The 25,373-nt window shown below is 36.8% G+C and overlaps 1 protein-coding gene across 5 annotated transcripts in view; it reads right to left on the bottom strand.

Moving 5' to 3' along the window:
- ANKS1B (ankyrin repeat and sterile alpha motif domain containing 1B) overlaps positions 1–25,373 on the bottom strand; it is a 1,156,394-nt gene that overhangs the window by 985,071 nt on the left and 145,950 nt on the right. For all 5 annotated transcript variants that reach the window (XM_070370293.1, XM_070370295.1, XM_070370296.1 and 2 more), the window contains exons 3-6: positions 13,070–13,226; positions 8,385–8,681; positions 5,797–5,872; positions 1,274–1,375 (exon numbers count right to left, since the gene is read on the bottom strand). In XM_070370293.1, the coding sequence (XP_070226394.1) occupies positions 1,274–1,375; positions 5,797–5,872; positions 8,385–8,681; positions 13,070–13,226 (632 nt within the window). The remainder of the gene's footprint in view (positions 1–1,273; positions 1,376–5,796; positions 5,873–8,384; positions 8,682–13,069; positions 13,227–25,373) is intronic.

Here is a 25,373-nt window from a genome sequence, read left to right as displayed (position 1 = left end):
CAAATACGAAATACAAAGTGCCTAGAAGGCAAAGACTGATTTAAAGGTTGCATACCACTCTTTTATTTTTCAGCTTTCATTCAACTTGATTTTAATTTCAGTTAATATGAAGAATCATACTTGTATTCTTCTCTGATTTATCTGTATAGCACTTGACTAGCAATTAACTTCTTTATTAATCAGAAAATTGTAGGGGCTTGAAGTTTTCTGAGAGGTTTTGGAAAATAAAGAGAGAAAAGAACATAATGACCTCCTGTAGTGAGTCTGTTCTCTTTCCCTCTTTGGGCTTTGTTGACTCCTGTATCTACATGTCTCCTGCCCAACTTGGTTTTAATTCATCTGAAAGCTGCTATTCAGCTTCTCAACTGATATCCTATGAAACCCATCCACCTCCCTTTATTACATGCACAGCCAGTCTATAATGACTGTAGAGAATAATCCGCACTGAGCAGTGTAGGAACTAAATGCAAAGAAAAGAAAAAACATCCGTATTTTTAAGAGAACACACTGCACATCAGGCCTAACCACCAAGCAAAAAGAGAAAATCAAATGAGGAAGTATGTATCCTGCAAATGAAAAAATAGTACCCAGATGGTTGTCAAACATTAAGTAGATCTATTTTAACAACCAAAACTAACTACAGATATACTCAAATGATCTTTATTAACCCATAGGCTGGCAAGACTGAATTATCTTGTATTACTGGATTTGGTAGCAAATAATCTGTACTCTTTCAACAAAGGACAATTTTGTTGTTGTTAATTCAGCATTTATATATCAGTTCTACCACTTGGAATAGGATATATGTTTGAGCAAGTCACTTAGCTTCCTGGAGCTTCAATTTCCCTCATGTGCAAAAAGAAGAAGAAGAATATTTGATTGACCTACCTCACAGTTATAGAAATCAGACAAAATAATAGAAAATCCAAGTCAGAAAATTCTTAAAGCATTATTCAAATGTAAGATAATACCTCAGCATCACCACTTTATAGCCCCAATACCTTCAAGTTCATAACTACATATTTATTACACAGGTTTAATTAAAAATACTTTTTAATATCAAGTGAGTGAAAAAAATATTTTAGTTGAAAAACAGAAATAAAACATTAAAAGGTATTCATTATTCTTTAGTTTAAAAGTCTACCAGAAAAAAAATGCAAATAGTAACTTCATTCAAAAGTAAATGTTAACTCAAAACTCAAGAGAAAATTAGGACAGTTTTAATTTAATCTTAACTGTAAGGCAAACTCATCCATCATTCAATACTATTTACCTTGTAAGAGAGTTGCAATCTGGAGAGATTTCTGAGATGGATGCTCTTTCAAAATGTCTAAGACAGTTCTACCTAAGCTATCTTTTATGTTGGCATCAATTCCTGAAAGAAAAAGAAAAACCCACTAGATGTACATAGTGGAGTATCACCAGAAGATACTGTCAATACAAAACTGTTCTAATTTCAAAAGTATGCGACAAAGCACTTAAGGCAGTTTTTTTTTTTTAATTAAGCCCTACACACACACACACACACACACACACACACATGATTTTAGTAAGAAAGAAGATGGAAGTCTACTGATGCCAAAGACTTGGAACATTTTTGATAATGAATTAACTCTTAGAGGGCACTGACTCAAACATTAACTTTTCAGATTACAGCTATTTTAGGTTATAACTACTTAACTAAATTGTAGACTATCAAGTTGAAAAATATTAGAATGTAAATTCCTAAAGTATAAAGGTCATGTGATTTATATATTCTGTATAATATGATCTAAATAATAATAATGTACCATGTAAGCAATATAACAGCAGTCTTAGAATACTTTAGCATTCACAGAAGTTGGAAAAGTAGGACTATTTTGAATTATTGTCCAAATACTAAGTCAAATATTCCACATTTATTTATACATGATTATATTCAATATCAGCAATACTCATCAAATACCTGATGAGCAAACTTCCTAATGTGTGTAACTGAAATACCTTTGGAATACTTTTAATTCTGAAAATATTTATGGTAAAGAGGTTTTACTATAAAGAGTTTAATGTAGCAAATAGCAAAAATGTCTATAAACTTCCCAAATATCTAACTGCAAACAAAAACCAGTTTTCAGGATATGGCCTCAAAAGTTAATTCATTATAATAAAATTATTAAATATTTGCTTAAATTTGTATAGAAATGTGTTACCAGCACACATTTAATTGATTACCTCATTTATTATATCACTGAATTACATATCAAAGTTACATATACAGGAAATTTCAACTTTGCATAAGAACAATCACAATGCAACAGTCTGCTAATACTTTTAACATTTTTACTAAGGAAAATAAACATGTCAAATATAGTTTATAACATAGAAGACTCACACATATTGTTCACAAGCATAAATTTGAGTCTATGCCTTTTGATCTTAAAAAAAATCTGACTTTGGTTTCAATTTTATTTCAATCATAATACACATATGGAGACAACAAGCCTAATTTGTTGTTCCTTCAGAGCTTTCCCTCTAAAAGTTTCCCTTTAAATGACTGAAGCTTACAAACAATAGCTACTCAGTTAATGAATTAACTGGGCTTCCCTCAAATCTCAGTTGGTACAGAATCTGCCTGCAATGCAGGAGACCCTGGTTCAATTCCTGGGTCAGGAAAATCCCCTGGAGAATGGACAGGCTATCCACTCCAGTATTCTTGAGCTTCCCTTGTGGCTCAGCTGGTAAAGAATCTGCCTGCAATGAGGGAGACCTGGGTTCCATCCCTGGGTTGGGAAGATCCCCGTAGAAGAGAAAGGCTACCCACTCCAGTATTCTGTCCTGGAGAATTCCATAAACTGTATAGTCCATGGGGTTACAAAGAGTTTGACACAACTGAGTGACTTTCACTTTAATCCACTTTAATGATGAATTAACTAGAAGGAAAATTCACCTTAAGGGTCAGTTCAGTTCAGTTCAGTCGCTCAGTCGTGTCCGACCCATGAATCGCAGCACGCCAGGACTCCCTGTCCATCACCAACTCCCAGAGTTCATCCAGACTCACGTCCATCGAGTCAGTAATGCCATCCAGCCATCTCATCCTCTGTCGTCCTCATCTCCTCCTGCCCCCAGTCCCTCCCAGCATCAGAGTCTTTTCCAATGAGTCAACTCTTCACATGAGGTGGCCAAAGTACTGGAGTTTCAGCTTTAGCATCATTCCTTCCAAAGAAATCCCAGGGCTGATCTCCTTCAGAATGGACTGGTTGGATCTCCTTGCAGTCCAAGGGACTCTCAAGAGTCTTCTCCAACACCACAGTTCAAAAGCATCAATTCTTTGGCGCTCAGCTTTCTTCACAGTCCAACTCTCACATCCATACATGACCACAGGAAAAAACCATAGCCTTGACTAGACGAACCTTTGTTGGCAAAGTAATGTCTCTGCTTTTCAATATGCTATCTAGGTTGGTCATAACTTTCCTTCCAAGGAGTGTCTTTTAATTTCATGGCTGCAGTCACCATCTGCAGTGATTTTGGAGCCCCCCAAAATAAAGTCTGACACTGTTTCCACTGTTTCCCCATCTATTTCCCATGAAGTGATGGGACCAGATGCCATGACCTTCGTTTTCTGAATATTGAGTTTTAAGCCAACTTTTTCACTCTCCTCTTTCACTTTCATCAAGAGGCTTTTTAGTTCCTTTCACTTTCTGCCATAAGGGTGGTGTCATCTGCATATCTGAGGTTATTGATATTTCTCCCGGCAATCTTGATTCCAGCTTGTGCTTCTTCCAGTCCAGCGTTTCTCATAATGTTCTGTGCATATAAGTTAAATAAGCAGGGTGACAATATACAGCCTTGATGTACTCCTTTTCCTATTTGGAACCAGTCTGTTGTTCCATGTCAAGTTCTAACTGTTGCTTCCTGACCTGCATACAAATTTCTCAAGAGGCAGGTCAGATGGTCTGGTATTCCCATCTCTTTCAGAATTTTCCACAGTTTATTGTGATCCACACAGTCAAAGGCTTTGGCATAGTCAATAAACCAGAAATAGATGTCTTTCTGGAACTCTCTTGCTTTTGCCATGATCCAGCGGATGTTGGCAATTTGATCTCTGGTTCTTCTGCCTTTTCTAAAACCAGCTTGAACATCAGGAAGTTCACGGTTCACATATTGCTGAAGCCTGGCTTGGAGAATTTTGAGCATTACTTTACTAACGTGTGAGATGAGTGCAATTGTGCGGTAGTTTGAGCATTCTTTGGCATTGCCTTTCTTTGGGATTGGAATGAAAACCGACCTTTTCCAGTCCTGTGGCCACTGCTGAGTTTTCCAAATTTGCTGGCATATTGAGTGCAGCACTTTCACAGCATCATCTTTCAGGATTTGAAATAGCTCCACTGGAATTCCATCACCTCCACTAGCTTTGTTCATAGTGATGCCTTCTAAGGCCCACTTGACTTCACATTCCAGGATGTCTGGCTCTAGGTCAGTGATCACACCATCATGATTATCTGGGTCGAGAAGATCTTTTTTGTACAGTTCTTCTGTGTATTCTTGCCACCTTTCTTAATATCTTCTGCTTCTGTTAGATCCATACCATTTCTGTCCTTTATCGAGCCCATCTTTGCATGAAATGTTCCTTTGGTATCTCTGATTTTCTTGAAGAGATCTCTAGTCTTTCCCATTCTGTTGTTTTCCTCTATTTCTTTGCACTGATCGCTGAGGAAGGCTTTCTTATCTCTTCTTGCTATTCTTTGGAACTCTGCATTCAGATGCTTATATCTTTCCTTTTCCCCTTTGCTTTTCGCTTCTCTTCTTTTCACAGCTATTTGTAAGGCCTCCCCAGACAGCCATTTTGCTTTTTTGCATTTATTTTCCATGGGAATGGTCTTGATCCCTGTCTCCTGTACAATGTCACGAACCTCAGTCCATAGTTCATCAGGCACTCTATCTATCAGATCTAGGCCCTTAAATCTATTTCTCACTTCCACTGTATAATCATAAGGGATTTGATTGAGGTCATACCTGAATGGTATAGTGGTTTTCCCTACTTTCTTCCATTCAAGTCTGAACTTGGCAATAAGGAGTTCATGATCTGAGCCACACTCAGCTCCTGGTCTTGTTTTTGTTGACTGTATAGAACTTCTCCATCTTTGGCTGCAAAGAATATAATCAATCTGATTTTGGTGTTGACCATCTGGTGATGTCCATGTGTAGAGTCTTCTCTTGTGTTGTTGGAAGAGGGTGTTTGTTATGACCAGTGCATTTTCTTGGCAAAACTCTATTAGTCTTTGCCCTGCTTCATTCCGTATTCCAAGGCCAAATTTGCCTGTTACTCCAGGTGTTTCTTGACTTCCTACTTTTGCATTCCAGTCCCCTATAATGATAGGGAACTCTAATTTCTGTTTACCACTGTTAACAATATAGAAACTTAGGGAAAATTGTATATTATTTAATAAATCAAGCAATTGTCACAAACCTCAATTGTCACAGCTTCACAGGGATCAATTCCTCTCTCCTATAGAAGGCAGAGATTTTCTCCCTCTTTTGGTAGTTTCTCTAATATATTTTAATATGATTTAAAAGCATAAAATTATCACTTCTAAAAGCTTTTGATTAAAGAATCTATTGAAAAGGAAGATGAACATTTATATCAGTTTTTTTCCTTAACACTGAGGCTCAATCCTACATGGTTCTACATACATACAATTTAGAGTGAGGTAAAAAGGTAATGTCGGGTGAGGTGGATTGTGTCATTTTCCTTTGTCTACTTCTGGAGTACAAATAGTTTTTGGCAAGATAAGCTCCATGGAGAATCATGATAGTTACCTGTTTCTAACAGAACTCGTACAACATCCACTTTTCCAAACAAAGCTGCTTCATGGAGTGCACTCCCTTTTTCTGTCTAGAAAAAAAGAAGAAGAAGAAGGAAAAAGATTAGGAGAGCTAAGGTTAAAAAAATTATATCCTTTTATGCATCCATACATATTGTTTGTAATCTTAGCACTCTCTGACAGAAGAGGAGTGTGGAATAAAGAAGAGATTCTAGAAAGAAAATCCAAAAGCTTAATTTTGGAAATATCTGTGCTTCTGTGTAGCCATTTGACCTTGTTATGTTTATAAGTCACTCATCTTCTTTCACCCTCAGTCATTCTCAGATATAACATAAAAGTAGTAATGCCTACCTCACGAGGCTTTTGTGACTATCCAGTGAGCTCATGCAATTCAACATGCATTAATTAAATACCAACTCTATACCAAGAGAAGGAAATGGCAATCCACTTCAGTGTTCTTGCCTGGAGAATCCCAGGGAGGGGGGAGCCTGGTGGGCTGCCGTCTATGGGGTCGCACACAGTCGGACATGACTGAAGCGACTTAGCAGTAGCAGTTACACCAAGAATAGTTAAGGGGTGTTCTGAGGTTGTACATTTACATTCTATCAGAGGAGACAGATGTGTAAATAAATAGTAATGTCAAATAAAATCACAACAATTTAATGTGGCTTAAAAAACCTGGAAAATATTCTCCTTGCCTGGAAAACCCCATGGGCGGAGGAGCCTGGTGGGCTGCAGTCCATGGGGTCGCTAAGAGTCGGATACGACTGAGTGACTTGACTTTCACTTTTCACTTTCATGCATTGGAGAAGGAAATGGCAATCCACTCCAGTGTTCTTGCCTGGAGAATCCCAGGGACGGGGGAACCTGGTGGGCTGCCATCTATGGGGTCGCACAGAGTCGGACACGACTGAAGTGACTTAGCAGTAGCAGCTTTCCTTTCCATATCCTTTCTTGTCTATCCCAACTTTCCCCAGACCTTCTGTACCTTATTCATGTTCCAAGCATACTAAACATTTCATCAGTATCATTCTCTTGTTTTCTTCCCCAAGAATCTCAAAAGCTGGTCCCTCTGCCTGGCAGGATAGAACTCCTAGCCCTCTTTACCTCACCATCACCTACACCACCAGTTCTCAATCTTCAGCCTGAATTAGAATCACCTAGAGAGCTTGCTGACCAGATTTCTGGGCACCACCGTGAGTTCTGACTCAGTCACCTGCGATGCGTGTGTGGTGTTATGTGGCTTCAGTTGTGTCCAACTCTGTGTGACCCTATGGACTGTAGCTTTCCAGGCTCCTGTGTCCATGGGATTCTGCAGGGTGCCATGTCCTCCTCCAGGGGATCTTCCCAACCCAGAGATAAACCCACAGCTTACAGCTCCTGCTTTGGCAGGCAGGTTCTTTAACACCAGTGCCACATGGGAAGCCCCAATAATAAGGGTCTAGGGAGTACAGTTGAGAACCACGGACCTACACTACATGTCAAATCTTAAATATAATTTCACTCAGGAAGTATTGCTTGCCCCTAAAGTGTAACACTTTCCCTGTGTGTTCCACATCAATCTAATCTTCCTCATCTTAGCACTTATAGTACTACATTATAATGTTATATGATTATCTATTCCCTTTAATAAACTGTAAGTTTAGTGGAAATGAAGACCATATCTATTTTTTCATCGTGGTATCACTAATGCCTAGTAAAAAGTACCATACTTCAGAATACTCTTCAACTATTCTTGGCATAGAGTTAGTATGGAAATTAAGAATTATTTTGAGGGTAGAAGGAGGGAGGAACATAACACAGAAGACAAGAATTTGTGAGCACTGCAGGGAACTATTGGTTTCTGCTCTGAGGATGATCAAGGAAGATTTTAAGAGAAAGTTTTTCACCTATGCAAATGGTAAAGTTTAAAAAAAAATTTTCTTATTGCCTTTAGGTATAGTGATCCTTCCTTTATCAGTCATGTACGCAAGTACATTATTGTAGAAAGAGGCCTGGACTTTAATCAGTAAATCTTAATTCACATTCTGGGTTTATGAGTCATGTGTCCTTAGGCAAGTTTCTTAGTCTTTGAATCTGATTCCTCACCTCCGTACTGATACTTAATAGCTCTCAATCCCACAAGATAGCTGTGAAATATAGATTCTAAATGTGTCAACATATTAAACACAAAGTACGTACTCAAAAATTAAAGTCAATTTCATTTATTTCTTTCATTCACTCAATTTTAGACTGAATTCCTGGTGTATGTCAAGCTGTGTGCTAGATACTGGAATAAAGGAAACAATTACTAAGAAGACCACACATAACTGCCATCTAGTAATAATTTTTCATGTGGAAAGCCCTCAAGTTAGAATGAGGTTAGAGACTAGGGCTTATATCCCTCCATATTTCCCAACAATGTGGCAGGATACTTTGAATTTAGTAGTTACAAAAATACATGTGGACCATTTGCTTGATTTAAAAATGTTAATATTTCTTCCTGTAAATTTAACATGTAATTAAGATGTAAATTTCAACATCTGTATCTCAAAGAAAGCAAGAACACCATTGTTTTGGAAGCACAGCTACAAGAAGACTCACTTGACAGCTCACATCCATTCCTGCTTCCAGCAGCACCTGAACAACTGCCTTGTGACCATTGCGTGCAGCAAGGTGTAGTGGTGTGTGCTTTCGGGTGTTGCAGCTCATTAAGTTAGGGTGTGCACTGATGATCATTTTGACCACTCTAAGCCGTCCATAGAGGGCTGCCAGGTCCAGAGGTGTTTCCAGCTTGCTGTTTCTGATAGTAGGATCGGTGAGCTCTTCCAGGAGAACAGCAACTACCTCCGAGTGTCCGTACTGAGCTGCACAATGTAGGGCAGTTTCATTTTCATTGTTCTGTTAAGACACACAGTGCAAGTTTTCAGAAATACAGTTTGTTATGAAAATCAAAGTATAGTAAGGCAGCCATGACATTAAAAGACGCTTACTCCTTGGAAGGAAAGTTATGACCAACCTAGATAGCATATTAAAAAGCAGAGACATTACTTTGCCAACAAAGATCCGTCTAGTCAAGGCTATGGTTTTTCCTGTGGTCATGTATGGATGTGAGAGTTGGACTGCGAAGAAAGCTGAGCACTGAAGAATTGATGCTTTTGAACTGTGGTGTTGGAGAAGACTCTTGAGAGTCCCTTGGACTGCAAGGAGATCCAACCAGTCCATTCTGAAGGAGATCAGCCCTGGGATTTCTTTGGAAGGAATGATGCTAAAGCTGAAACTCCAGTACTTTGGCCACCTCATGCGAAGAGTTGACTCACTGGAAAAGACTCTCACGCTGGGAGGGGTTGGGGGCAGAAGGAGAAGGGGATGACAGCAGATGAGATGGCTGGATGGCATCACCGACTCGAAGGACGTGAGTTTGAGTGAACTCCGGGAGTTGGTGATGGACAGGGAGGCCTGGTGTGCTGCAATTCATGGGGTCGCAAAGAGTTGGACACGACTGAGCGACTGAACTGAACTGAAAACCTGAGATGCTTTGAAAACATACATTTAAAATGTATGCGTTTTAATAAGTATGCCTAATAGTACTTAATATTTGGTAATAGTATCTATCATTTATCACATTTTATTTCTATCACTTCAGTTGAAAGAATCGAACTTTTCCTTAAACTATATATTCTAACTTCCAAGAGTGATAAACCATTTAGCTGTGTTAGTTTGTAGCCCTACTGGGCCCAGATGGTTAGTGTTATCAGCACTGTGCATCAAGCCTCTGTGACATCTGTTAATGAGAGAGATTAATAACAATACACCTTTAACAGACTGGCTTTCCCAAATATAGTTGAGAGAGTAAATTCTCTGATAATGAAAGATTTACAGAGATGTTTCCCAAATCAAGTTTCATTTTATCTTCCATTTAAGTATAAATCCTTGCTTCTTTTGCAAAGAGAACAAAGATGTACTGGCCCTAACATTAACCCATACCTTTTTGAAATATAATCATGAATTGAGAGGCAGGTCTATACCCATATCCAGACAAGTTACAAGGAATATTACACGTGTAGCTTATAAGTGTTTCAGCTGAGGGAATTCCCTGGCAGTCTAGTTGTTAGGACTCCACATTTTCACTGCTAAGGGCCTGGGTTTGATTCCTGGCCAGGGAACTAAGATCCCATAAGTCGCATGGTGTGACTCAAAATAAAAATATAACTGTTTCAGCTGAAAATCAATGAGATTTTCCCAGGAATTTAGCAGAATAATAAATGTTAAAATCAAGAAAATTGAACCCCATTGCAAGAGAAATGGACCTTTCAATTATTTGGGCAGATAGTGTAGGTATATGCAGTATGACTACGCCATGAGGTGGAAAGGTCAATTAGGAGAAATGGGAACATGAAATTTTAGTAACAAAAATGCAATGTCCTAAATGAGGGTTCTATAAACCAAGGGAGGATGATATCAGCACAGTCACCATCATAGCTAACACTATGTGCAAAGCACACACCGTTGCATGTCATATGTGCTTACTTATTTAACCGTCATTGCCTGGCCTGCATGTGTGCTCAGTAGTGTCAGACTCTTGTGACCCCATGGATTATAGCCCACCACACTCCTCTGTCCATAGGATTTTTCAGGCAAGAATACTGGAGTGGGTTGCCATTTCCTCCTCAAGGGGATCTTTCCAATCCAGGGACTGAACCTGTGTCTCCTGTACGTATCCTACATTGCAGCTGGATCCTTACCACTGAGCCACTGGGGAAACCACCCAGTTATCATAAGTCTCAGTAAATGTTTGTTATCATTTTCATTCCTGCCCTCTATTGCTTAAATACATAAAGGTATATAATTAATTAGTATACTTCTGTCCCATTGTGGGGGGTGGGGGGGGAGAATAAAGCTAAAATCAAAATTTACCTATGAAAACAAAATTCCTACATCAGAAACTTTTAGAAGAAATAACACTGAATGACAGATCTATGTTACTACTAAAGGAGTATGTACATAACAAACAAAAAATATGGAAAACATGGTATTAAAAAATCTCAAAAAATTTCAACTCATCTAAAATAGAAACCACAACATAAAGTAACAGAATTGAAAAAAGAATTTTGAAGTCCAATCTCCTCAAAAAAAAAAAATTTATATTTAAATTGATTTATTCAACATCACAGAAAATAACAGTTTCTCTATGCTATTTAAAATCCTCAACTGCTGGGCATACACACTGAGGAAACCAGAAGGGAAAGAGACACGTGTACCCCAATGTTCATCGCAGCACTGTTTATAATAGCCAGGACATGGAAACAACCTAGATGCCCATCAGCAGATGAATGGATAATAAAGCTGTGGTACATATACACAATGGAGTATTACTCAGCCATTAAAAAGAATACATTTGAATCAGTTCTAATGAGGTGGATGAAACTGGAACCTATTATACAGAGTGAAGTAAGCCAGAAAGAAAAACACCAATACAGTATACTAATGCATATATATGGAATTTAGAAAGATGGTAACAATAACCCTGTGTACGAGACAGCAAAAGAGACACTGATGTATAGAACAGTCTTATGGACTCTGTGGGAGAGGGAGAGGGTGGGGAGATTTGGGAGAATAGCAGTGAAACATGTATAATATCATGTATGAAACGAGTCGCCAGTCCAGGTTCGATGCACGATACTGGATGCTTGGGGCTGGTGCACTGGGACGACCCAGAGGGAGGGTATGGGGAGGGAGGAGGGAGGAGGGTTCAGGATGGGGAACACAGGTATACCTATGGCGGATTCATTTCGATATTTGGCAAAACTAATACAATATTGTAAAGTTTAAAAATAAAATTAAATTTAAAAAAATAATAATAAAATAAAATCTTCAACATTCAAATGTAAATGTTGGTTAGGGTTTTTTTCCTTATTTTCATGTCATTTAAAAAATATTGCTTGTAGAAACTAATATTCCATTGTTTAACCTTGGTTTGTTTTTCCATCTTATTACTTTAGGTTTGCTTTGGGCATTCAGTTTTAAGAATAACCACCAGATGGCTCATCCCACCAATGATCTTTTAACTTGGTTTTCTGAGGAACAGGAAGCATTCTCATAAATTTCCTTTTTAGATAATAAATAAAGACAGCCATATCCATCATTTTGTAAAGACTTGAATTAACTATTCTCATAAAAATATTCTGCGTTTTGTAACATGAAAACATAGACATTTTTGTGATATATATTAACAAGATATTTTTCCAATTAATAAAACATTTTTCCTGATTAGTTCTTTACACAACTGCATTTTGATGTAAGAAAACTATTATATTTTCTTCCCTTTGCTGTATACAGCTGGCAAGTATTCATTTTTAATCTGAATTTCAGTCAAGTGTCTGCAAAGTCTATACCCATATTAACAATATGCTAATTGTACTATATTAGATGTGCTTGCCCTAGAGTAACCTCCTTGCACCCATACTGGACAGCGGCCAACCTGCAGCTTAATGCCCTGTTTGTAATTCAATTGTTGGGCAGCACGCTGGTTTTCAAATATAGTTGTACAAAATGGGAACAGTAGGGGGCATGCAGAGCTCATTTATTATCATACTGTACTAGAGGACTGTATTTTACTTTCTGGAATCTGGTCTTATTTATTTAGAACACTGAGAATGGCATTATTTTTTAATATATGCATTAAGTGTAACATGGATACTATGTAGTTGCAAATATTTTGACTTTATCTGTCAGTTTCATCCTGCTGCTGTGTTTTACTGAACTTACTCTAGGCATATGTGTGTGTGTGTGTGTGTACAGGAAATTTTTTATTTAATATGTGACTAGCAACTGCATACATTGTATTTGCATTTTAATTCACAAAATAGCACTTAATATAAAAGTGCTATGTAAATGGTAAAGTATTATGGAAATGATAGCTATCATCATTGTTCTAGCATCTAAAATTTTATTAAGAAAAACTACTTTCACATTATGAATGTCAATTGTTTTATCTTTAAATATTCAATAACTATAAAATGGATGCTCATGTAAGGCAGACAAAAATACTAGAACTACTTAATTTATGTGGGATTTTATTATTAACAAATATCTTTACAAATGTCCAACTTAGTGCCATTGTACCTATAAACAAATGCCAAAGACGTTTTCAAATGTCTCCTTTAGCAAATTCAGCAGTAGGATGATCTTTGGCAGGGTAACGACAGAAATAATTAATTTTTCAATGTGGCTTTGACTTCATAAAACTCTCAAAAATCACAGCATGAGTGAATATTTGACAAACGCACCTGTTCATTGACTCTGGAATGTGATGGTCCATGATGAATAAGAATCTTCACAATTTCCACATCTCCTTTCCAGGCAGCCAGGTGAATAGGAAAATAACCTTTGTTGTCTGCTACATTTGTTGATGCCTCATATTGAAGCAGTTTGAGAACAATGTCCCTAAGAAGGAAAAAAAAATACAACAGAAGAAAATATGCTGAAAAATATGGCTACTATTAAACAGATAATCATAAAAGTATATTAGATACTGACTAGAAATTTAGAGTAATCATTCAAACTACCACCACCACCACCACACACACACACACACACACACACACATACACACACAGCATTCATTGACTGACCCATACAATTACTAGAGATCTTTTGGGCAAAATTTATCTAATTTTATTAACCGAATGAATATAGTAAAATAACAGTATACCTCTTCATATCTTTCTTAAAAATGGAGTATTCCCAGATAACTTATACCTGAGATTTAGTCTGAAGGAAGACTTGAGGTGCAAGCAAACACCCTGTTTACAAACAAAAAGTTATCATCCTGCTAAAAGACATTTAGGAAATTATACATCATTCTGATAGAGAACTAGAATAAAGGGTTGAAGATTCATATAAAAGAGAAAGCAACACAGTAGGAAAGAGACCCTAAAAGGTTGAAAAAAATTTATAACTTTCAGCCATGGCACAGAACATACTTTGAATGTGTGTTGTTTATACTTGTATACTCTTTCACTTTCCTCCTCCAAGCCTAAGAAATTATTTTAAGAGGGAAATTCATTTATGAGACAAGTTCTATCACTGACACAATTATTCTAATGACAAGATTTCAGAGAAAATAAACCCCATTTTAACATTTCTTTTCTAAAAATAGTATTATTTTATAAGCCCTGAATTTAAAGGACTTGAATGCAAAGTACCAGTTATGCAAGTGAAAGTATTAGTCACTCAGTCATGTCTGACTCTTTGCGACCCCATGGACTGTAGACCACCAGGCTCCTCTGCCCATAGAATTCTCCAGGCAAGAATACTGGAGTGAAAAAAAAAAAAAAAAAGAATACTGGAGTGGATTGCCATTCCCTTCTTCAGGGGATCTTGCCAACCCAGGGACAGGGATCGAATCCAGGTTTCCTGCATTACAGGAATTTCCTGCATTACATCATTCTTTACCATATGAGCCACCAAGGAAGCCCAGCTATGCAAATTACCAATAATATGACCACTAGAGTATCAATTAGTCTTATTTTTCTTTTTCTTTCCTGTAGAAAATAATAATAATAGTGCCTATTGCTCAACACTGGTAAGAACATTAAATTAGAACATAAAAGAGAAGCCATTCAATGAATAGTAAAACACTATACAAATATTAGTTCTTGCCCCAAGTAAAAACAAAATTCTTTAAAAGTAAAACTCCTTCCTTCAAATCACCTTTGGAAAAACAGTCTGAAAATCAGAAGGAAACCTGAAGTTTGCCCAGTTTCTATGCTTCTCACCTCTCTACCATGTAAGAGGTGTTATATAAACTCTTCCATTCTCAGATAAGTAACTTACAAAGTGGTGAAAAGGATTCAATATTTGAGAATAACAAAAGCAGCTAAGAATCAGAAGATCTGGTTTGAAGTCTTAACTCTCTAATACTTAGTAACTTGGTGTGTGTATGTGTGTACCTGTGTGTGCTCAATCGCTTCAGTCGTGTTTGACTCTTTTTTTGTGTGTAATTAATTGATTTATTTTAATTGGAGGCTAATTTCTTTACAATATTGTAGTGGTTTTTGCCATACATTGACATGAATCAGCAATGGGTATACATGTGTCCCCCATCTGAACCCCTCTCCCATCTCCCTCCCCATTCCATCCCTCAGGGTCACCCCAGTGCTCGGCCCTGAGCACCCTGTCTCATGCATCAAACCTGGATTGGTGATCTATTTCACATATGGTAATATACATGTTTCAGTGCTATTCTCTCAAATCATCCTACCCTCGCCTTCTCCCAGAGAGTCCAAAAGTCTGTTCTTTTTTTTTTTAATTTATTTATTTTAATTAAATGCTAATTACTTTACAATATTGTATTGGTTTTGCCATACATCAACATGAATCCGCCACGGGTGTACACGTGTTCCCAATCCTGAACCCCTCTCCCACCTCCCTCCCCATATCATCCCTCTGGGTCATCCCAATGCACCAGCCCCAAGCATCCTGTATCCTGCATCAAATCTGTTCTTTATCTGTGTATCTTTTGCTGTCTCACATATAGGGTCATCATTACCACCTTTCTAAATTCCATATGCATGTGTTAATATACTGTATCGGTGTTTTTCTTTCTGGCTTTCTTCACTCTGTATAATAAGTTCCAGTTTCATCAACCTCATTAGAACTGATTCAAATGCATTCTTTTTAGTAGCTGAGTAATATTCCATTGTGTGTACCACAGCTTTCTTATCCATTTGTCTGCCGACGGACATTTAGGTTGCTTCCATGTCCTAGCTATTGTAAACAGTGCTGCGATGAACATTGGGGTACACATGTCTCTTTCAATTCTGGTTTCCTTGGTGTGTATGCCCAGCAGTGGGATTGGTAGGTCATATGGCAGTTCTATTTCCAGTTTTTAAGGAATCTCCACACTGTTCTCCATAGTGGCTATATTAGTTTGTGTTCCCACCAATGGTGTAAGAGGGTTCCCCTTTCTCCACACCCTCTCCAGCATTTATTGCTTGTAGACTTTTGGATAGCAGCCATTCTGACTGGTGTGAAATGGTACCTCATTGTGCTTTTGATTTGCATTTCTCTGATAATGAGTGGTGTTGGGCATCTTTTCATGTGTTTGTTAGCCATCTGTATGTATTCTTTGGATAAATGTCTGTTTAGTTGTTTGGCCCATTTTTTGATTGGGTCATTTATTTTTCTGGAATTGAGCTGCAGGAGCTGCTTGTATATTCTTGAGATTAATTCTTTGTCAGTTGCTTTGTTTGCTATTATTTTCTCCCATTCTGAAGGCTGTCTTTTCACCTTGCTTATAGTTTCCTTCGTTGTGCAAAATCTTTTAAGTTTAATTAGGTCCCATTTGTTTATTTTTGCTTTTATTTCCATTACTCTGGGAGGTGGGTCATAGAGGATCTTGCTGTGATTTATGTCAGAGAGTGTTTTGCCTATGTTTTCTTCTAGTTGTTTTATAGTTTCTGGTCTTACATTTAGATCTTTAATCCATTTTGAGTTTATTTTTGTGTATGGTGTTAGAAAGTGTTCTAGTTTTATTCTTCCACTGCTGGTTGACCAGTTTTCCCAGCACTAATTGTTAAAGAGATTGTCTTTTCTCTGTTGTATATTATTGCCTCCTTTGTTAAAGATAAGATGCCCATAGGTGCATGGATTTATCTCTGGGCTTTCTGTTTTGTCCCATTGATCTATATTTATGTCTTTGTGCCAGTACCATACTGTCTTGATGACTGTAGCTTTGTAGTATAGTCTGACATCAAGCAGGTTGATTCAAGATTGCTTTGGCTATTCGAGTTTTTTTTTTTTTTTTTCCCATACAAATTGTTAAATTATTTGTTCTAGTTTTCTGAAAAATACCATTGGTAGCTTGATAGGGATTGCATTGAATCTATAGATTGCTTTGGGTAATACACTCATTTTCACTATATTGATTCTTCTGATGCATGAACATGGTATATTTCTCCATCTATTTGGGTCCAAGAGATGGACTTCCAAAGAAATCTTTGATTTCTTTCATCAGCATTTTGTGGTTGTAACCCTATAGACGGTAGCCTGTCGGGCTCCTCTGTTCATGGGATTCTCCAGGCAAAGATACTGGAGCGGGTTGCCATGCCCGCCCCCAGGGGATCTTCCCCGTCCAGAGGTCAAAGCTGCATCTTATGCAGTTCCTGCATTGCAGGCAGATTCTTTACCAATCTTGGACACTTCAAATAACCTCTGTCTCTCTTTCAGACACTGTTAAAATGGAATTTAGAGATTACATATAGCTGCTGGTCTAAAAGGGTTGTGGTATGAATCAAATGAGAAATGAATATTACTGTAAAACTGTATACAATTAAAAACTATTCTTAAAGCTATTTGCTGCAATATTAAACAATTTTTGCCTTCTTTTTTCTTGAACTGAAGTTCAAGAAAATAAAAGGTAAAATAACACCAAAGGAAGCATTGTTAAATACCTGGGAGTGATCAGTAGAATTTATCCTACCAAAAAAAAAAGCCTCCTCCAAATCCATGTATTAAAAAGGGACAATTATGTGAAGGGTTTTAATTTCATTCTTCAATGCCTAAGCAAATCAAAAGAATTCTGAAACTTCTAAACATTTCCTTTCTAAGAGGAAAGAGGAAAATTTTATGGAGTCATCAATACTGTTTTCTTTTACTCTCAAACCCTTCAGAATTTCATTTGTTCTTGGGCTCAGTTTTTGTTGACATTTTCAAATAATGTGTGTGATATGCATTTATTATCAAGAAGAGTTATGATATACTGAAAAAACTGACCATCTTACTAATTATTTGTATTGTGTAAGTTACTACCATCTAATATCTAAATCATTAAAGAATAATCTGCATGTTTATAAAATTGTCTTTTGTGAACACCAAGATTCTAAATAAATACTATTATTTATATTTAAGTTTTTTAGCTTATTTTATTAAATAAATATTCTATAAAATTTATTTTTTAATTTAAATGTATTTAAAATCTTTTCTCTTATTCAGAGATACCAGCTAATGAACTGGGTAAACTCAGATTTCTAATAAAAAAACATATTTTTGAAATATAAAGTTATATCTTTGATCAAATGAGTGCCTATTGGTCTCACTGAAACTTAAGCAAAATATTAATCAATAAAGTATCATTAATCTTTCTTATGATATATCCATGTATACCACAAGTAATATGCATTATACAGGCCTTTTTCATCCAGGCTTATCAAGAACAAATTAAATTTCAGTTACTTTCTTTAATGTCTAAACAAGAAGAGTAGTTGTTTTTGGTTTTGGGGGTAGTTGGTTTTGGGGAGGGATATAATTGAAATATAACATGATTTTAGTTTCAAGTGTACAACATAATGATCTGATACATTGCAAACTGATCACCATGAGCCTAGTTAACTTCTCTTTTTTTACTTTTATTTAAGTTGCATCTTATATCTTCCAAAAGTATCATGAATATGTTGACTGTGCTTGGTTATCTGGCATGAAATATTAAGTTATATTGATGAAAACTGTCTATAAGCTAGCAAGCAGAAAATACCTATATCTTAAAACTAAAGTAGTAATCTTTCTTACAGCATTTGACAAAAAATTCTCCAAAACACTAAAATAAATGTAATTGATGAGATCACAGAAAAAATAATTCCATTTCCTAGGAACAAAACAAAATACCCAATTAAGTTTAATAATAATTCAGTTTAAATCACTGCAACATTTTGCAGCTTGAGGTTAAAAATGTTTGTTCAGGTAAAAATAGGAATTCTAAAAAGTATTGATTTTTGCTATCATGTTTAATTTGTTTCATTTTTTGATAGACATAAATAATACTTCTGATTAGTATGAAATGTCTTTTAAGAAGTTCAGTATACATTATAAGCAAAATTAAATTAATTGGGAAGATTCAACATTCAAATTTCTTTACCTCAACAGCAAGTTGCCTTACAGTTAACCAAAGAAATTTATTTCATTTCATCCTCCTGTGTTTGCAATGTTTATCGCAGCACTGTTTATAATAGCCAGGACATGGAAGCAATCTAGATGTCCATCAGCAGATGAATGGATAAGAAAGTTGTGGTACATATACACAATGGAGTATTACTCAGCCATTAAAAAGAATACATTTGAATCAGTTCTAATGAGGTGGATGAAACTGGAGCCTATTATACAGAGTGAAGTAAGCCAGAAAGAAAAACACCAATACAGTATACTAATGCATATATGTGGAATTTAGAAAGATGGTAATGATAACCCTGTATGCAAGACTGCAAAAGAGACACAGATGTATACAACAGTCTTTTGGACTCTGTGAGAGAGGGCAAGGGTGGGATGATTTGGGAGAATGGCATTGAAACGTATATATTATCATATGTGAAACGAATTGCCAGTCCAGGTTTGATGCATGATACAGGGTGCTCAGGGCTAGTGCACTGGGATGACCCAGAGTGATGGGATGGGGAGGAAATTGGGAGGGGGTTTCAGGATGGGGAACACATATACACCTGTGGCAGATTCATGTTAATGTATGGCAAAACCAATAAAATATTGTAAAGTAAAAAAAAAAATTTTTAAAACAAAGAATTTTGAAATAAATGCAAATCATCTTCATATGGATGTAATAAGCTAATGACATGCAAATTATCCATTAATAAACTAATGAAATTCTCAAAGTCATTAAGGCCCTTTTGATTTCAGACTTTCTTAAGGATTTTATTTCTCTTTTTTGGAAATAAAGTTGCAAAAATGCTCAACGTAGTCAGAAGACTTTAGGACAATACACTTCATTTTCTAACTGGAGCTCCATTATATACTGAATTCACTCCCATAGATTTATTTTCAGATAAAATGAATAAAGTCAAATTTAACTAGTTAATATTCTAATCCAAGAAAGAAGCAATCAACCAAAGATATTTGTAGGTGATTCAAAGAGCAACTTCATGGACTAGATTATATAAATTTTTAGAGGAAGTGCTCTTCTTTCATTAGAAAGTCTATTGTGAGCAAATCAAAGGTATAGCAGATAGTTTACTATCTAGAGTCTAGACCCAATTTGAGATACAATCTTGATTATAGATAATGAATTATCAAGCATTAATATTTAAAGAATCAAAAGCAAGAACAGAAAATAACCCCACACATATCAAATAACAAACATACTTCAAAGATACAATAACAATTTATTACTGACATTTTCCAAAACAGCATCCAAGAATCACAATGTACCCAACATAGTTTAATGAGATGAAACTTAACAAGAAAATAAAACCAGCAATTTTCTAAGAAGAGAGAAATCAGAATGAAATATGAACATACAGGTTTAGTAAAACTTTATAGGGATTATTAAAATAATAAGATGATTATTTTAAAAGACAGAAAAGAAAGAGCAAAGAAAAGAAGGAAAGAGGAAGAGAGGGAAAGAGGAGAGAAGAAGGGAAGAAAGGAGGGAGTTAAAAAAGGGAGGAGGAAGTGGAGGAAAAAAGAGGAAGTTGGATATTTCAGAAGAAATTGCTATTGCTATTCAGAAGAGAATTAATTAAAGCAATAAAATTTGCAAAAGAAATATATGAGAGAGACAATGAATCCTCCATATTTTAAAAAGAAAAAAAAGAAAAGATAAATCTCTAGCCTATCTACTGAAATAATTTATTTACAATCATTGCCAGTTAAATTTGTTCTACTGACTGTGCTTTTTCTATCATTTAAAAGTAACAATTTTCTCATCTGTAATTACAAATGACTCAGGAAATCACCAAGAGTATTTCTATTGTGTCCTGATTTGGCTAAGTGGAGACGAATTTTTCATTGTGAAATAATGTATTTCAGGTATATAAAATGTTGTCCCATTTGTGGGCTAACTAGCAGTGATAAATGAGACTCTCAATAAAACATACAAAATAGTGAGGATACAGTCTTAATTTGCAGTGTGAAGGCCACAGATTATATATTGGAGGAAAGGGGAAAGGATGTGCCCAAAGCAAATGAATAAACTATAAGACCCTGTAACATTTCTTCTAGCTCTATAATTCCATGAACTTCCTTGGTGGCTCGGTCCATAAAGAAACCGCCTGCAATGCAGGAGACCCAGGTTCGATTCCTGAGTTGGGAAGATCCCCTGGAGAAGGAAATAGCAACCCATTCCAGTATTCTTGCCTGGAGAATCCCATGGACAGAAGAGCCTGGTGGGCTACAGACCATGGGGTCCAAAGAGTTGGACATGACTGAGCAACTAACACTTTCAGCCTAGAAACCATGTTTGTGAAAACAATCTAAAGTTGATGGATACAAGCAGCAAGAACAAGGATAGAAATGAAGTGTTTCTATGCTGACGGCTAAGGCTTGCTTGGGAGGAATACAGCACAATGTTTCATTAACTATTTGAAGTGAGAATACCAAAGACAAAGAAAAGGAAAACCATTGTCCTCTGGCTCTGAGGTATATTCTATGACAAGTTTTTATTCTACAAATATCTTTTCTTATGGCAATATTTAACTGAGCATTCCGTGAGAATACACTACTTGATGATAATGGGAGGCAGCCAGAAATACATAATGTGACAGAGAAAAACCAATAAGAAATTAGAACACTGATGTGCATACAGTCATAGAGGGATACAAGGTAAATTACAGGTCAAAGTATACACTCGGACTCTAGATACAGCCCCACCTTAATGATTAAGTGGCCACTAAGTCACTTATCCAGCATGGTCTTGTTTCTCCATCTATAAAATAAAAGAAGTAATGAAGGTAGGATAGAATAAATGATCTCTAACTTTAAAAGTCCTTGATAAATTAAATAATTTAAAATCAAGAATTCTTTGTAGATGAAAATCCAAATTTCAGAACTGTAACATCATAGTACCTAACTGAGCCACAAATAACAAAATATTATATCATAAAATGTTATAATTAGAAGGAATATGGTGTATTCAGTACATTTGAACTGAGGCATAAAGAGGTTAATTAAATGGCTCAAGGTCACATAACTGGCAGGGAGGGAGAGATGGGATTAGAATTTTCCTACTTTTTTCTAACACCTGCATGATGACACTAAGTAAAATCTTTCTCTTTTGGGAAAGTAAGAGGGAGGGAATGCCATCTGAGTGGTTTTGTTAAAAAAAAAAAAAAGGGCAAAAAAATTAAAAAGAAAAATGATACCTTTAGATGAAAGCAAAGCAGAGATATATAATCCTCAGAGAACATCTTCAATTAAAGATCTTAAAAGAAATACAGTCAAATTCCCATCTCTTTATGATAAGCTTAGTGACTGCTATTCAATTCACCTAAATTATCCTCACTTTTTACACTGCCAATAAAACTAAAAATTGTGCAAGAAGCCTCAGAGAAATATATCTTAATGGTTAGAACTTCATAGGATGTCACATATAAACCAAAAACATTTACTTAAAACCACTGAAAATCAAGAAAGGGACATTTGGGTACAATATTATTTTGAGAAATAATGCCAAGCTAAGGTAGAACGAGAAAAGTTGTATAGCTCAAATAGTCAAGCCCAAGATCTTCCGTCCATTATACTTGATAGCTTGTCTTCCCAGCTGGGACCAAGAAATATGGTTCCACCAGAGCCACTGAATCCCCAACTAAGATGGCCAAAGAAGTCAGCTTGGGCTGATTTAATTGACTTCCCTCCTGATGATTCAGGTATGAAGAAGAATAAATAGCATTTCCTTTAAAAGACTCAGATGGTAAGGATCTGGACACATTTTCCGCTCTAGAGAAGGGTAGCAAAATAGCTGAAAAAGACTCGGCAAAATAAAAAGTTCTTAGGTCGGTGGTATAAGGTTACATCATATAGAATAAGGACTGGATGAAAAAAAATGTAATTTGAGAATTCCAATACTAAGGATCTAAGTGATGAAACATTAAGTTTATGATATTTTACATAATTCAAATATTCTTCAAACAGAATGATAATGTTCAATTTATGCAATAAGTTTCAAGGTAAACAAGTCATAATGATCAGATCAGATCAGTCTCTCAGTTGTGTCCGACTCTTTGCGACCCCATGAATTGCAGCACACCAGGCCTCCCTGTCCATCACTAACTCCCGGAGTTCACTCAGACTCATGTCCATCAAGTCAGTGATGCCATCCAGCCATCTCATCCTCTGTCGTCCCCTTCTCCTCTTGCCCCCAATCCCTCCCAGCATCAGAGTCTTTTCCAATGAGTCAACTCTTCGCATGAGGTGGCCAAAGTACTGGAGTTTCAGCTTTAGCATCATTCCTTCCAAAGAAATCCCAGGGCTGATGTCCTTCAGAATGGACTGGTTGGATCTCCTTGCAGTCCAAGGGACTCTTAAGACTCTTCTCCAACACCACAGTTCAAAAGCATCAATTCTTCAGCGCTCAGCCTTCTTCACAGTCCAACTCTCACATCCATACATGACCACAGGAAAAACCATAGCCTTGACTAGACAGACCTTTGTTGGCAAAGTAATGTCTCTGCTTTTCAATATGCTATCTAGGTTGATCATAAGTTTCCTTCCAAGGAGTAAGCGTCTTTTAATTTCATGAGTGCAGTCACCATCTGCAGTGATTTTGGAGCCCAGAAATATAAAGTCTGACACTGTTTCCACTGTTTTCCCATCTATTTCCCATGCAGTGGTGGAACCGGATGCCATGATCTTAGTTTTCTGAATGTTGAGCCTTAAGCCAACTTTTTCACTCTCCACTTTCACTTTCATCAAGAGGCTTTTTAGTTCCTCTTCACTTTCTGCCATAAAGGTGGTGTCATCTGCATATCTGAGGTTATTGATATTTCTCCCAGCAATCTTGATTCCAGTTTGTGCTTCTTCCAGTCCAGCGTTTCTCGTGATGTACTCTGCATAGAAGTTAAATAAACAGGGTGACAATATACAGCCTTGACAAACTCCTTTTCCTATTTGGAACCAGTCTGTTGTTCCATGTCCAGTTCTAACTGTTGCTTCCTGACCTGCATACAAATTTCTCAAGAGGCAGATCAGGTGGTCTGGTATTCCCATCTCTTTCAGAATTTTCCACAGTTTATTGTGATCCACACAGTCAAAGGCTTTGGCATAGTCAATAAACCAGAAATAGATGTCTTTCTGGAACTCTCTTGCTTTTTCTATGATCCAGCGGATGTTGGCAATTTGATCTCTGGTTCCTCTGCCTTTTCTAAAATTAGCTTGAACATCAGGAAGTTCACGGTTCACATATTGCTGAAGCCTGGCTTGGAGAATTTTGAGCATTACTTTACTAACGTGTGAGATGAGTGCAATTGTGTGGTAGTTTGAGCATTCTTTGGCATTGCCTTTCTTTGGGATTGGAATGAAAACTGACCTTTTCCAGTCCTGTGGCCACTGCTGAGTTTTCCAAATTTGCTGGCATATTGAGTGCAGCACTTTCACAGCATCACCTTTCAGGATTTGAAATAGCTCAACTGGAATTTCATCACCTCCACTAGCTTTGTTCGTAGTGATGCTTTCTAAGGCCCACTTGACTTCACATTCCAGGATGTCTGGCTCTAGGTCAGTGATCACACCATCGTGATTATCTGGGTCATGAAGCTCTTTTTTGTACAGTTCTTCTGTGTATTCTTGCCATCTCTTCTTAATATCTTCTGCTTCTATTAGGTCCATACCATTTCTGTCCTTTATCTAGCTCATCTTTGCATGAAATGTTCCTTTGGTATCTCTGATTTTCTTGAAGAGATCCCTAGTCTTTCCCATTCTGTTGTTTTCCTCTATTTCTTTGCATTGATCGCTGAAGAAGGCTTTCTTATCTCTTCTTGCTATTCTTTGGAACTCTGCATTCAGATGTTTATATCTTTCCTTTTCTCCTTTGCTTTTCGCTTCTCTTCTTTTCACAGCTATTTGTAAGGCCTCCCCAGACAGCCATTTTGCTTTTTTGCATTTATTTTCCATGGGAATGGTCTTGATCCCTGTCTCCTGTACAATGTCACGAACCTCAGTCCATAGTTCATCAGGCACTCTATCTATCAGATCTAGGCCCTTAAATCTATTTCTCACTTCCACTATATAATCATAAGGGATTTGATTGAGGTCATACCTGAATGGTCTAGTGGTTTTCCCTACTTTCTTCAATTTAAGTCTGAATTTGGCAATAAGGAGTTCATGGTCTGAGCCACAGTCAGCTCCTGGTCTTGTTTTTGCTAACTGTATAGAGCTTCTCCATCTTTGGCTGCAAAGAATATAATCAATCTGATTTCAGTGTTGACCATCTGGTGATGTCCATGTATAGAGTCTTCTCTTGTGTTGTTGGAAGAGGGTGTTTGTTATGACCAGTGCATTTTCTTGGCAAAACTCTATTAGTCTTTGCCCTGCTTCATTCTGTATTCCAAGGCCAAATTTGCCTGTTACTCCAGGTGTTTCTTGACTTCCTACTTTTGCATTCCAGTCCCCTGTAATGAAAAGGACATCTTTTTTGGGTGTTAGTTCTAAAAGGTCTTGCAGGTCTTCATAGAACCGTTCAACTTCAGCTTCTTCAGTGTTACCAGTTGGGGCATAGACTTGGATTACTTTGATATTGAATGGTTTGCCTTGGAAACGAACAGAGATCATTCTGTCATTTTTGAGATTGCATCAAGTACTGCATTTCGGACTCTT

The sequence above is a fragment of the Bos mutus genome, chromosome 5, assembly GCF_027580195.1.
Source record: "Bos mutus isolate GX-2022 chromosome 5, NWIPB_WYAK_1.1, whole genome shotgun sequence".
NCBI classification, from domain to species: domain Eukaryota; kingdom Metazoa; phylum Chordata; class Mammalia; order Artiodactyla; family Bovidae; genus Bos; species Bos mutus.
The sequence above is the reverse complement of the archived record's forward strand: the minus strand, read 5'-3'. Positions and strand labels throughout refer to the sequence as shown.